At 44.2% G+C, this 15072-nt stretch overlaps 1 protein-coding gene across 1 annotated transcript; it reads right to left on the minus strand.

Annotated features, from left to right (window-relative positions):
• Positions 1 to 461: 461 nt before the first annotated feature.
• On the minus strand, positions 462 to 13679 carry LOC104539558 (ankyrin repeat and KH domain-containing protein 1-like; the record flags this gene model as incomplete). Its single annotated transcript, XM_010183128.1, has 7 exons — positions 462 to 564; positions 1207 to 1350; positions 1515 to 1642; positions 2255 to 2342; positions 11504 to 11613; positions 13052 to 13243; positions 13442 to 13679. Coding segments are annotated over 7 exons (1003 nt in total), but the record flags the coding sequence as incomplete, so codon positions are not given.
• Between the last annotated feature and the right edge of the window lie 1393 nt (positions 13680 to 15072).

A 15072-nucleotide genomic window follows, 5' to 3' on the forward strand; every position in this document is an offset into this window, starting at 1 on the left:
GATCTGCATTGATGGCATTTTATGCTGCCAACATGTTTGGATTGCTACCGCAGGAACAGAATGAAGTTGATATGTCCGGTTCACGGATAATAGTTGCAACTATACTAGATGACCACCGTTCAAGATTCAGAAGTTAACGCCACACCTAGAGTTTCTTTAGTGTTTCTGATCAGTCTGCACTATGGCAGTTACCATAACCACTTTCTTTAAAAAAAAAAATCAGATTAAGGATAACTCTAATAAATTAACATAGCATAATAAAATGAGAATACCCAGTGTTACTATGCTGTAGAACACAAGAAAATAAGCAAAAGCTATGCACTACAGAAAATACTTGGAAGTTATACTTCAATAGAGGTGTTCAAGAATGGATGGAGTGGCCTACGCTATGCAGAAGCTGTGATAAAACTGTCCCCAGCCTATCCGTGTCCAAACTGCCCTCCCAGTGGCTGCATACTGACCTTTCACCACTCCCAGGAGAGGTGGCGAGTTCTCTTGGGGGGTTCTGTCGGGTTCCTGGGGAGGTACGACCATAGCCAGCGTATGCACCGGTACGCGTGGGACCTGCAAACAAACCCACAGACACACACACATTAAAACCCCAACCTTCTGCATGGATCAGATCTTGAAGTGTTAATACAAAGACACTTTTCTACAGCAGAACTCCATTCTGCTCCTCCCAAACAGTGTATGTGTGTGCTATGCTGCCTCTTGGTGTGACCTGTCCCATGCTATTTTGTTGTGGATAATACATCAAAGTTAACTATGTTACTCTTCACAAAATCCCAGCCATGCAGGTTGGAAAAGCGGCTTTAATCAGCGAACTCCACTGGAAAGCTGCTTCCCCAGCCTGCAGAATTCTAAATTTACGCAGTAGATTTTCCCTTCGTGCTGTCACAAGGGTTTTGAACTGTTAAACATAATACTGAGCAAACATAACATGAAAATAATACTCTTTTGAGATACTCGGCTTGGGACTATGCTGTGTAAGGAACAGAAAAGGGAACAAATGTCATGTGCTCTTCAGGACACTGCAGACAACACCAATCGACTTCCTCACTCTGCCATTTTCAAACGTGTAGACTTTTAAAAATTCCTTTCCCTCCATATGTTCACATCTAAACCAACTTCAGAAGTTAACTGCTAATGAAGTGCTTCTTTGCAACATTCCTGGTGATATTTTTTTAAGCATTCCTTGTGCTTTACCTGAGACTGATCCTGAGATGGAGGCGTGAGCTGAGACAAGTCTGCCGCAGGAACCGACAAAACGTTGTTCGGGTAATCCAGCAAGTAAGAAACAACATTTGTGTGTCCTCCTTTGGCGGCTTCAATGAGCATTGTTGAGCCATCCTGAAGTGAGATTTTGGAAATAAGAAGTCATAAGACAAATCCTGCCACCTGGTGCAGCACAAGATATGAATTAAACCATTCTGAATTGCACATTTGCTAATTCATTAAATCAGCTATGAGGTTCTTTCAGTACCCGTGATGAACGCGTATTTTTAAGTGAATACCTTGAGCCGATGAGTAGGATCTGCCCCGTGAGCCAGAAGGAGCTCAACAACGGCCAGGTGACCTCCCGCACACGCCAGCGACACCACGGTGTGGTCATTGTTAGCTGTGGCCCTGTTAACGTTGGCACCTGGAAAGAGAAGAGCGCAGAGTTAAACACAAGGAAGATCTACTTAAAAGAAAGTATCGATTGTCTGGAATAGAGATTAAACTTATCTAATCTTCCTAATTCATAAATACTTCTAGGGTAAAAGCAAGGGATTTTGAATAACTGATGGCTTCGACACATCACCCTCCTCATCTCGTCAAGCCAAGGCAGCAATGACAGCAAGAGCGGGCCCGGTCAGTAGTAGACAGAGGGAACACTTGTGGCGTACAAAGCTCAACCTGTGAATTGTCATTGTAAGCACTATCAGGATCGCTACACGGTGCCAGGTTTACTGCTTCAGACAGCACTTCAGGAGGTGTTTTTTTCTGAAGGAGGGAGGGCTTTCTTTAAGAAACTGAAAACACTTGCTGTATTTCAAATCTAGGTATTAACCCATACATCAGAGCAGGAAAAGTAACCAGCAAAATACTTTGTGACTTGTTGTATCATGAACTAAATGAAATCCAAAAACCCCTTAATAGTCTGACAAACGCTCATATACACACAGCCAGATTAATTCTGAAGGGGGATCACAAACATGCAGAATTGTGGCATTTTAATGTTTTCAATTAGTTATTTAATCTAGTATTTTACCTTTGCTTATAAGGAATTGCACAGTGCACAAATGACCAGCTCGCGCAGCCTTCATTAACGGGGTTCTCCCACCTTCGGATTCGTGCTCCTATTGTAAAGAAGAAATAGCAAATGGATAAACAGGCAAAAATCAGACCACCGCTTCAGCTTTACAACCTTCTCGTGATGGGAGCAGAATTACCTGTCTCAGCAGAAGATCTATCTTAGGAGCTGACTGCAGTCAATATAAACTGACTGGAATCAATGTTCACGTTACCCTAAATATTGAATCCCACCACCAAAAAGCATTAGGACCACATCCTCACTGTTATCACACAAGGAAGCTTCCCTCTTTTTATTTTAGCGTTCAAATGCACAACACACCCGCGAACAGCAACATCTTGTTTCCTCCTCAAAAAGGGAAAACTATTGAACGCAAATATCAGCATCAGAAAGTATCCAAATAACTGTGAAGTGATGTGCAACAGCTCCAAGAGCTGTCACACGCTCCACGCCGGACCTTTACAACTGCAATAGTGCCTGAGGTGCAGACAACGGCTTTAGAACACGCTGGAGAGGATCAGCATCAAAAATGAGACCAATCTCTGCAGGTCACAAAATGCCTCTGAGTAAGAGGATCGGAGAATAAAGCAGAAAAGATAAAAGGATGATACAAATCAACAAAAAAAAAGCAATGAGTGACAAGAATGAGTTCCTAATTTTAAGAGTTTCTGAATGCTGGATTGAATACAGCTGTATTAGTTACAGAACTAGCAAATCTGCCTGCTATGTAGACAAGATAACACCACAAAGAATGCTGACTAACACGTCCCAGCCCTCCCGCAGCAGCGAGGGGAGAGACCATCGTTTTCCTGGGAGAGTTTCTATTCACACACTGAATATTCAGTCTGCTCAATAACATAACATACCAGGACCATGGGGTTTTGTAAATTAAGTAGCTGGGAAGCCGAGCTCTAAATTCACTATTTACTTCCCCAGTTGCATGTCTAACTGACAGTGGAAGCTACCATTCAGTACTGCCAGGGGATGATGCTGCTAGTTACAAATATAAAGACAAGATTAGGTTTGACAGAACTAATCAACTCCTTTCCATAGCTTCAGTATTCCTGAGAACTCTGCCTATGTCCTCTTACTTTGGTTGCACACTGCACCTTTAGTTCTCTTTCTGTTCACACAGTAAGGGAGAAACCTCTTGACTGGGTCTGCTACCGGAGACTGAGCCCATGCAGAAAACACAACCCAGAAACGCTCTGCTCCTGCACCTACACAACCTTGTATTATTGTACACTGCTTTAACACATTTAAGCTCCACATTAGTGCTCCGATTTCTTTGCTTACTTGGCAGTGCAATGCATAAATGCACATCTGCAGACAGGAAACCTCACAGCCTTAGTACTGAAGTCACCCCTTTTGGTTTGGTTTGGTTTTTAAAAGCAGATTCCACTCCCAGGGCAAATGACAGCTTAAGTGCCGAGAAATACATGCATGCTTTTACATCATCTGCGTGTCAGAAATACTTGCAGGACATGTAATGCTAATTATGTTAGTATGTGGCCGCATGATGTGCGGGAATTAGTAGCATGCCCTTGAGCTCTGATGCTTACTCTGGTATTTGGCATAGTTTCTCCTTCCTCAGCCACTGCCAATAGATCATAAAAAGCCAGATGCTGCTGTTTGCCTTATGCACAGTAAACCCCTGCTACTGCAAATCACTCGCAGAGCAGTTATGGATGCAAAGAACTACTGAGCAGGACCAGAACATTACTGCCCTAGCAGTCTCACACACGTTTCTGAATCCCCTTTGATGCAACGGCAAGAAGCAAAATTACCTCGAGGTCATCTTAGCCATATTCGAGGTAGCAAAAAGCCGCCCTGCCCTGCATTTCAGCGAACCAGCAGTAAGAGATCGCTATCCGCAGCGTTTTCTATTCCTAACAGACTTCACTGTGAAGTCTTAAGCAGGGATGTCAGGAGGCTTCCTCATTGAAATGCAATGCAGCGACTCTGCCCGGTTGAACCAACTGTCGCTTCATCGAGCAGGCAGAACTCGCTCCTCAGCTACTGCACACTCCAAATGTGTGCAGCACCACACACATCGGCGGGCCGGCCAAACCCAACCATTTGTGTGCCCACCTGCCGCAGATCTTCAACAGTTACTGCATTTCTCATGGTATTTTTCGAATACAGAACACAGAAATGAGTATTTTATTTTAAGATTCAATTAATTCTATGACTTCAGCACTCTGTTTAGCCCTAATAAAGGCTAGCAGATAGCATCAACTCAAGCTTTAAGGGAAAACATCTTGAACAAGCCAAAAGAAGCCGCTGAGCCAGTGCAGTGCCTTTGCCTACTTGCATCCTCTTTACCCAGAATGGCCACAGATTTCAAAGATTTCTTTTTTAGCTGCAGTAGATAATCAAAATCAGGACAGAAAGCACAAAAGCTGTCCAAAAGCAGCCTCCATCAGCTTTCCAATGTGTTTCATCCCTGTATTAAGATGAAGTACATGCAGACACCTATTTTTTAAGGACAAAAACTAGCGAGAAGCGCTCATCTCCAAAGCCAATTTCCCCAGCTATCTGCACTGCAGGACTCAGCACAGTGTTGTGTCTGTCCTCGCTGCAATATTGCGGTTATTACCATCAGAAAGGTGCAGAGGAGAGCACCTACGCCAGCTCTGACCAGCAAAGCCATTCTCCGAGCACCCGAGGGCTGCGCTCTCCTCCAATTCTGCTTGAATAGAAATACCCCAGGAGAATTTTCTGTAGGTTTGGGTACCAGACAGGAAGGAAGGGGAAAGCGAGAGCATTGCCCAAATCAGGGAAGAGTTCACATTATCTGATGTGGTTTTATTCTTGATTCTAAGTTCTCTCTTAACATAAGGGTTCCCCCCGCATCCCCATTATTCTCCTTCACTCACAAGTATTCGTGGTTGGCAAGTGTTACTCACTAAGATAAATTCTTTTAGTTTCCTTCCACTGTCATCTGTTATTTAAAAGTCCTAGAACAAAATGTGCATTTTCAAAGTAAAGGTCCAACTGCTCACTTCAGTTCTTTAACAAGCCTCTCTTCTCATCCATGACAACAGTGAATACTTAATGGAAATCTAGATGTAATTCTAAGCAGAATGATTTAGGCATGGATTTTGCTGCAAGACAGCAGCCAAACAATACAGTTCTTAATGCTATGCCACTCTGCTAATTTTCAAGACTGAACTCCTATCACAGAATCGCTCGGTTAGAAATGACCTCTGAGATCATCATGTCCAACCACTCCTGTCTACCCCCTAAACCATATCCTTAAGTACCTCATCTACCCACTCTTTAAACACATCCAGGGATGGTGACTCCACCACCTCCCTGGGCAGCCTGGTCCAGCTTCTGACGACCCTCTCAGTAAAGAACTTCCTCCTTCTCTCTAACCTGAACCTCCCTTGGCACAGCTTGGTGCCGTTTCCCCTTGTTCTATCCCCCATCACCTGGGAGAAGAGCCCAGCACCCACCTCTCTACAAGCTCCCTTGAGGCAGTTGGAGGTGGTGATGAGGTCTCCCCTCAGCCTTCTCTTCTCCAGGCTAAACAAGCCCAGTTCCCTCAGCCGCTCCTCATCAGGCTTGTTCTCCAGAGCCCTCCCCATCCTTGTGGCTCTTCTCTGAACACGCTCCAGAATCTCAACATCCTTCTTATAGTGAGGGGCCCAGAACTGAACACAGGACTCAAGACATGTGGCATTCTAGCAGTCACCAGCTAATTGTCCCAGATAACCTTCCTGAGATAGGGAACAAACCAGAGGCACCTAAAAACTCAAGCAGGCCTCAATATTAAAAGTAAATATCTGGAAAGGGAAGACCTAACAGGAAGCTGGAGACGTACTGCCAGGTTAAACAGACTCAGTGAGCCATCCTGCTGCATTTGTGAAGGCTGAGATAGTGCTTTTTAAAAATAGGGGTTTAGACAACCCAGCAGAAGGGAAAACGCAGGGCAAGGATGACACGTCTGGTCTACACAGCGAGTCTTTGCATTTTAAAAGAAATTGAGATGCCTTAAAGCCATGCTTGTGTTAGCATGTATCCTGAGGCTGCAGCTTACAAGCATCAAAGGCCAAGCTCACCTGATGCTTGCCCGGCTCTATGCCCTCCAAAATAGTCTTCTTTAAGTCCTCCTGCTTGTCCTGCGGAAGGAAAAAGAAGAACTCACGGCTCTTGTTCTACAAATAAATGATGTTCTTGGTCATGAAGACCTGGAATGTGAACTGAACTGGATCAGATCCATCGGCTGAAAACGCCGCTTGGCTGGAATTAGGCAAGCAAGCGCAAAGTAAGACCAAGCAATGCAGCTCTCGCCAGTTAAGAGCCCTACCACAGGCCACTCAGACTCATCAAGAGAGCACCAAGGTCACACACAGCATCTCCTTCAACACAAGGTGAGTTTTTGTTCACTGCAGGCCAAAGAGAGGATTTCACTGGGCTTCGTACCATTCAGAGCCTGCAACACTGCATCCAAAAGGTGTTCACTGCAAAAATTAGCTTCACATGTGCTGCAATCTTCTGCTTTATTTGCAGAAGACTGAGGGCCAAGTCTGAAGACCTGAAATCCCTGACCTTCCCCTGATGGTTTAAGAAACAGCGTGGAAAAAACCTGACAGCTTCTGAGACCCCTGACTGTAATGGCAACATAAGCTGTCTCCAGCCTGGTTTCATTCCAGTCCATGAAGCACTGGCTACTTCTGGAGGTGTTCAAATGCCACCTTGTGCACACTGCATCAGACACGTGGTGTGTCATACACAGAGGAAAGGAGCTGCGACAGCGTGGAGGATGTTATCAGCACCAGCCTCTGCAATGGCAAGAACATCTGTCTGTAAGAGTACTCTGTCGCAGAGGAAGAATCAAGAGGTAAGTCTGGCACGCCTGTATTTAATTCTTTTTGCAACTGGAGTGTTGTGGATGCCAGGTAGCCGGTTTCAGGCTTTTAAGGAAAGCCACGTGTGGAATTTTAACAAGTATAAAGAGCTTTAGGGAGAGCTTGGCAGTGTAAAATGAGAAGAATGCAAGGATGAAGCTGCCCTCAGGGGTTCTCCTCCATCTCTCAATTTCAGCATAAAAGCACCCATGTACCAAGGTAAACTCCATCACCAGATTAACTGTCCTGGGCAGCAGATCCTCACGTACAGCTGCAAGGCAGCCCAGAGTAGGAAATCCCTATTTAAAACTCTTTTCTGTACTTCCCAGCTGAGAAAAGCCGGGATCTTCTCTCTGTCCAAAACAAGAACAATTTCTCTTTGGTTTTCAGCTACACTGGAACAGGCAAAGATGCAACCACCTTGTCAGCAGCAGCCTCGCTTCCTCCAGTGTGCAGGATTTCATCCAGGTCTGATTCTACACTAAAAGGGAGCAGACATCCCAACAGGCACTTAGAGCTTATAGAAAGGTGTATAGCTTAAAGGTAAATAACTGTAGCACTGAAGTGCCAGTTATTTTATCCTGAAGGTATTAAATCATACCACCGCTTAGAAAAAAATACTTCTATCAAATCAGATGTCAGAGTTCCAATCTCAAATTTTACTCCTATTAAACCCCAAGTCTAAAGCAGGTGTTTTGACCCCATAAAGAAGTTGGTAAACGAGTAAAATTTACATTGGGGCCAACGGCAGGAGCTCAGACCAAGCCCCTGAGAGCCCCAAGTCCTGCAGACGATAAAGGAGCGAGAACGCAACGAAGGCACAGATGGGATCACAGGCTGAAGTCTTCAGATGCGCCTCATATTAAGTCATTCATATACTTGGCACAGGCAAGCAGATTTCAAAATGCATACATTAGCAAGGAAAGGTGTAGGCCTGCCAAGCTCGTTTAGCTACAGATTTTGTCAGGCCAACTTTGTCCCTGTAAGGACATGGAAAAGACAGATCCCGTGAAGAAGGGCATCAGAAAAGCATCAGAAGAATTGGTAGCAAGCCAGACTTCAGAAACAATTAGTCATGAGGAGATACAAATTCATCAAAATACCACACACGACTGAGCAGCTCCCCAGCTGACAGAAACAGATGAGCGCGTACTCCGACACTGTTCTTTTCTAATACAACTTGCCACTGCAGGCTTTTAAGGAAAAATTATACACAGACTGAGGGAAGTTCATCTCAGCCATCGTTTTCCTTTAGTTCTCCTGGTTCTTATAAAAACTCATTGAGGAACGTGGCTAACAGAGCTCTCAAGAGCACGGAAGGGGCTTCCCTTCACACGTGCAGTCTCAGTCTGCGCCTCAAATCCCACTCAGTCCTGACCTCCTGGCAGTTGAAGAGAGACCTGAGAAACCAATAAAGATTTGAGGTCTTAAAGCAGATTATATTATTTCCAAATGACAGCATACAGGCTCTGAATTGGGAAGAAATGGGAGAATTGATAGTCACGGATCTTGACAGCCAGTGTTTATTGGTCCTTTAATTCAGGAGCATTTGAATGCTAGAATTCAATCTAGAACGAGAGAGAAGAAAAATCCTCAAAAACTATGCTCCTTCTTTCCCGGTCTGGAAGAAAACAGAATACACAGGTGGCTCACAAAACAAGAAAGTAACAGCAGCAAAATCCAGCAGTGGCTACATATCTACAGGGAAATAAAACAGGGCCAGGAGACGAGCTTGGGTATGGGATCGCTGGTCATTCACTGCTTATTCCTTACTCCTGGCACAGAGCTGCTGCTGTCAAGAACACCATGGGAGGAGGTCACAGGGGCTGTTCCCAACAGGCAGCATGGAAAACGTGACACCAAGCTCATCTGTGCTTATCTCAGCGGCCTCGCACCTCAAGAACCCCTTCAGCACCTCACCCCACAAGCCAGAGGTGGCCCATGTGTGCTCCCAGTGCTCAGTTATGAAACCACCACTCTGGTGATCTGTAACGTAGCCACTGACACCCTTACAGCCACAGGGACACTGCCCCAGGCCCAGCACTGCACAGCACAGACACGTGCAGTAGGTGCCAGTTGTCATCAGAGAACAGCCCTCAGCCCTCTTTTGTTTCACCATTTAAGACATAACCAGTGCTTTCCTCAAAAAGGACTGCTCCACAGCAGGGTAAGGTGGTGTACGTACAGCTCCTCAGTGACTGGGATGTAAACCTCGGGTAGAAAGGAGGTTTCTGGAAGGCAGTGAAGCAATCACAGAGAAGACTGAAGTTGCAGGATGGAGAAGGAAAGAAATCAGAGTAACTGGAGATGTACTTTGATTGGCTGTGTGTGAACACCAGAGAGAGCAAATTTAATATTTAACCACTGAAGACAGACTGACCAGAAGTCTAAGTCCAGATCTGCATTCAATGCCCTACTCCACCACAGACTCCCTGGGACAACACAGTGAAATCATCCAACTTCATTTGAATTCCTAATGAAAAGTGACCTCTAGAAGAGCAATCCCCCATGGTATTGCCAAAGCAGCTTTTTTGTACTCCAGCAGCAAGGCAACGCCCCTCAGAAACCTTCCTCAGAACAACAGCAAAGACATTTATTCAAAAGAGCTTCCAACTTCCAATGAAGCAAAGCAGCACAGAGGTTTGAGGGGAAACTGCTCCAGACCTGAGGCAGCCGTCGTAAGCATCGTTAACTGCATCTCCCCATTTACTTCCAATCAGAATTCTAAACTGGCAGATTTATATGGCAAGTCTCCCTTTCATGTGCAATTTTCCTTCGCTTCCTTGCTGTGTTTTTCTTGACAGCTCCCCGGTTTGATTGGCAGTACAAGAAAATGCAGTGAAACAAAAGGCACAAGGTTTTTCTCAGCAATATTGATCAGATAAAGATGCTAAAGGCCACGAGCACTGCCCACCTCAGTGATGAGGGGAACAAGTAAGAATGATACAACTCTAATAATCTGAAGTGACATTTAAGCAGCAACCCTTGGATGTTTTTAAAAGCTCATGCATAGTATTTATATTGTTTTTGTTTCAGGCATTGCTCCTCACTATGAGATGCTTCATGGATTATACCTTTTTATAACCAAGTAAATACATTTTTAAATACCTTAAACCCTATGCTGCCTCTACTCCAGTGGCTGATGCTCAGTGCCCACCACTGAATTGAGCAAAGGGCAATAAGTGTGCTAAAAACCCCACAACACACACAGACCCGTGAACACGACTGTCCTCCCTGCTAGGAACATACAGTGCAGAACTTCACTGCAGAAGAATTAATAAGGCCTGAAAAAAGTATATACACAAAGAAGAGTGGAAGTACTATTAATTTACACTTACAGCATTAATTTATTTATATTTGTAAATATAAATTTAAAAAATAAAGTACTTAAGACTGAAGCTTAAGTTACTTCATTAGGATGTTGATTTATCAGGTTCGATTCACATTTTCCAGCATTATTATTTGAAAGGAACAAAATATCCAAACCAAAACCCCACACAAGCAGAGTGTGTGGAAAAAGAAAGGAGAATAGTGGGAGAAAAACCAAGACAACAATCCTCCCTGCTTATGCTTTATTAGACATAAGGCTCCTGAACTCCTTTAGAAAACTAACATATTATTTGCTTTTTACTGCTTAAAAGCCAAACATTACATCCCCATAGCTGCTGGAGAGGCAGTTTTAGGTGTCCTGCTACATAATATGAGAAAAGTCAAGACAATTATGTAAGGAACTTCGTTATGACAAAATGCATTACAGACAATAAACACTGTGAAAGCAATGTGCTAAAACCAAGAGATCCATGAAAGAAAAGGGCTCTGGAACAAAGGGAAGAGATCACATTATGCTGGGCATTGAAAAGGTATTGCTTAGTTTGGGGGTTTTTGTGTTGTGGTTTTAAAAAGTTAAGTGACCCACAGCGTTCAGAAACTAAAACTAAAACAGAGAAGCAGTAGCTCCTAACACTAAAACATTTTAAGTTCAGAACAGTGGAGCATGTAGAGTCTAATCCACAAGAATCTGGGAATAATAAAGCAGCTTAATGAATAAAGGCAGTGCAGAAATGCATCCTGCTAAACAGTTAAACGAATGGATGATGCTGAAATAAAAGAATCAACTGTCACAAGCTTAAGCTGTAGCTACAACTTTTCACCTAACGGATGAAAGATCACCCAGTGAGAGTTTCTATATTTTTTAGACCGAACAGAATATGCAAGCTTTTAAAGAAGTTTTTATGCCTCTTTTCACACTCACCTATAAATCTCAATTGCTAAAATAGCCCTCCTCCTCTATAAGCTTTGGCACACAGCTGAAACCAAACTATTTCCCCACGAGACGCAGCAGAAGCCTTACCAAGTCCGCACCGGCTTGAAGCAACACGTCAGCAACGTCAGTGTGTCCATTTTCACAGGCGTAGGTCAGGGCTGTGTCTCCTGTCGCTGTGGTGGCGTGAACGTTCGCTCCTAGAAACGCAAGATGAGTTTTTTCTTATTGGACATCTCCTCATCAAGTATTTCGGATCAGATCACCACAAAAATCAAGGCACTTCAGCTGTGACAACAGCCGTATCCTGCTGACCAGCAGCGTCCACAGCCCACAGGCATTGCTCTCACGGTAAAAACTGCTCTTGTAGTAAAAACCCTCTGAGGAAAGCAGATAAGCCAAGGCTTGGAAAAGCATGACCGGCAATCTAAGCACTTAAACCTATGTGCTCCCTTACTCCTACGCTCCCTCTACAGCCATGAAGATTTCAGTTGTTACAACAAATAAAGTGAACCCAGGCAGTTCTCTGGACTCTCCATCTGATAGGGAGCTGCATGCCAAGGAAAACCACACAAAACACGTTACTGAATTAGTGTTAATACTACAAGACCACACACTTCTACACATTTCATTTCTTCCCTGCTCTTTAAAACCATTTCGCTGAAAGATTTTTGTCCAGCTTCATACACGCCAGCTACATGCAAACTGCATGATTCTTGCCATGTAATGCATTATTCTCCCCCCAAAAATGCCAACGTGATTAGCCATTTTCTTATTTTCAAGGTGTAAGATATATTTAGAGCCTCCCTGAAGCCAAAACAAGGCTCCTCAATTAACTTCCTCCATTATCAGAAGTGCAGCGCAAGCAGCGTTCCAAGGGAGCCGGTGACGGGTGTCACACGCTGGTGTCACTGCACAAAGACGCAGTTGTTACTGTCCCTCGGTGAGCAGGGAGCATTGCTTTCTAGAATTACAAATCCAGACCATTTTATGCTTACTTGTAGAAAAGGCCATACAAATAAATCACCTCCCATAACAAGGAAGATTTCCAAAATGCAGCTCCTTTTTATTAATTTATTATTTTAAGCACTACACTTCAAGTCTCTACCAACTTTAAACTGACAGATGAACATGGAAGTGTCATTTCCCCCGGCTCCAGCAAGATGTAGTTTTTACTGCCCTATAATGTCATAATAAAACTCATGCATCACAGAAATGCAGCACATTCCAGAATATGTCTTCCGTGCTATTTCCCAGGGCACAATTCCTAAAGTGCTGGTTATTCAGGGAGACTGACTGCAGATAATGAGGCTCAGCCAAAGCAGGAGCAACATGTAAAAACAAGCTTTATCTGGACTAACATACTGTCCTAAATGCAGTTAGCTGGAAACATGGAAACAATGTTCCTAATCAACATTGATGGAACAACAAAACCCAGTGCTCCACGAGGCACTTTCCTCTGTTCACAGTATAAAACCATAATAAGGGGAAAATCGGCTTTTTCCTTCTTGCTAGGCTATCTGAGAACATATTTTCGTGCTCCAGCACTGCCACCATCAAGCCCAGGTATCTTCTAAATCATACAGGACATGGAGGCTGTAATATCTGTGCGCTAGATGATTTGCACTGCACGCATACCTGCCGCCAGCAAGTATTTCACCAATTCGAGATGACCCTCTTGAGCAGCTTCCATCAGCGGCGTTGAGCAACCAAGTTCTATATCAGCTCCTGCCTTAATAAGGAAGTCGGCTACTTCAGAAAACCCTCCACAACACGCCAAGGTAAGAGCCGTTTCCTGCGTTTCTTCTGTCTGTGCATTTATATTTGCCCCTAGGAAACAAAAGAGCTGTTATTTTAACTGAGCAGACATCGGGTAGGAAGGTGAACGGTTTGGGGGTTTGAGCTTTGCTCTGTAGTTACAGCAACGAGAGCCACACGCTACAGAGGAATTAGCTCAAAATACCTCACGGCAAATGATCAACACTGCATTCTTCATAACGAACACTCAAGAAACAACAGCGATCTCACCTTGCGCCAGTAGCAAGGCTACCATCTCCTCGTGACCTTCCCGGGCAGCTTCCATGAGAGGAGTGTACCCTTCATCATTCACCTCCTCCAGGTTCGCTCCCCTCTCGATCAGAAGAGCCGCTAACTCCACGTGGCCACCGCAAGCAGCCAGAGTGAGCGGAGACTCAAACGAATCCGCGGGCATGTTCACTTGAGCACCGCTGTCTAAAAGCAAGCGAGCCACCTCCACGTGTCCGTCCTGCAAAACAAAGGTGAGCACCAACATCAGGAGCAGTTGGGAGTCACGCGATGCTGTGGTTGCAACCATCATCATTCTAGGTCTGAAAATAATCTAAAAAGGCAGGGTCGGTTTCCTCACGACGGTTCAATTTACGACACAGTTATACTAATACCTGGATTAAACTGACATTTAGGTTTCCACCTACATCAAAGTTCGGTTTAAATGCATGAAGGAAAAAGCAGGATATATGGTAAGGTTTTTTTCTTTCTTGGGGAAGTAGGGGAAGAGTTATGGGATAAGACCTTAAATATCCAGCAAAATAGCTTGGACACAAAAGTAATACATAATAGAGATAGCAAACCAGTAATAAACCCACTCCATGACTAAACCCCAAAACAAGTATAGGAAAACAGATTCTTTGTAGTTGGTTCATGGCTCCTACAAACTAAAAAGTTCCAACTGGCAGCTTCTAGATCCTGGGAAAGACACCTGCAGAGAAACTGAACTGGGTTACAATGAGGAAGGTAACAGAAGACTTTGATAAATCTTAAAGGAGACTGAAAAGAGCCTTGGGGATTTCGTATCAGACCTCTGCTCAGCATTCACAACTAATAGGACAGCTGAAGGCTGGTAAGACTCGAATCGAAGGATGCTCTTTGTATCCCTCAGTGGAGTGAAAACCACTTGCTGCTTTACACACTACAGGTGCATGGGTGTTTGTGCAGCACCCTGGTCACTCCGTTTGTCATCCTGAAAAATACAGGGCTCATCCAGAAGTGAACTGTCAGCCAGCTTTGATGATTGAGTCCTGTGTCCCCTGACACAGCGGTTCTCCTGGGATCTGACACTTAAACTAGATTAATTCTTCAAACAAGCCCCAAGGCATGCTGATGGATTTTGCTAGAGAACTAAAGAACACTGCCTTCCTAAGGAAAACATAAGAAGGGCCAATTTCAGTGGCAAATAGCAGATGTTTTTGTGTTGCCTTTGGAAGGAAATTCAAATAAAGCTAGGCAATATTAAAGGGCAAAAAAAGAGACATTAGAAGATCTCTCTTCAAGTCAGAGCTGTCCAAGCTAGAGCACTGATACCTAGAGATGATTTATAAAGTTGTGAAGGCAAGAATTCCACTAATTGCCAAAATTCAAGAACTTCTTACGTACAAAGAACAGCAACCTCAAGCCAACTAGCAGTTCCCTATTCTGGTCTCACCAGAACTGTCAGCCAGCAGCAAAAACTGCCAACACAGAGCTACAGAAGAGGGCAAGAGGGCTATCAAACACGCAGCTCCTGTCAACGCTTGTCTGAAGCTGACCACAAAGCAGGCAGTAACCAACCTGAGACTGCTGGCAATCGGGTCTGCAAATTAAAGACAAGCTGTTGTTCTCACAGGAGCTGGCTAAAATCCAAC

Source organism: Mesitornis unicolor, unplaced genomic scaffold (genome assembly GCF_000695765.1).
Source record: "Mesitornis unicolor isolate BGI_N332 unplaced genomic scaffold, ASM69576v1 scaffold3694, whole genome shotgun sequence".
Lineage (NCBI taxonomy): Eukaryota > Metazoa > Chordata > Aves > Mesitornithiformes > Mesitornithidae > Mesitornis > Mesitornis unicolor.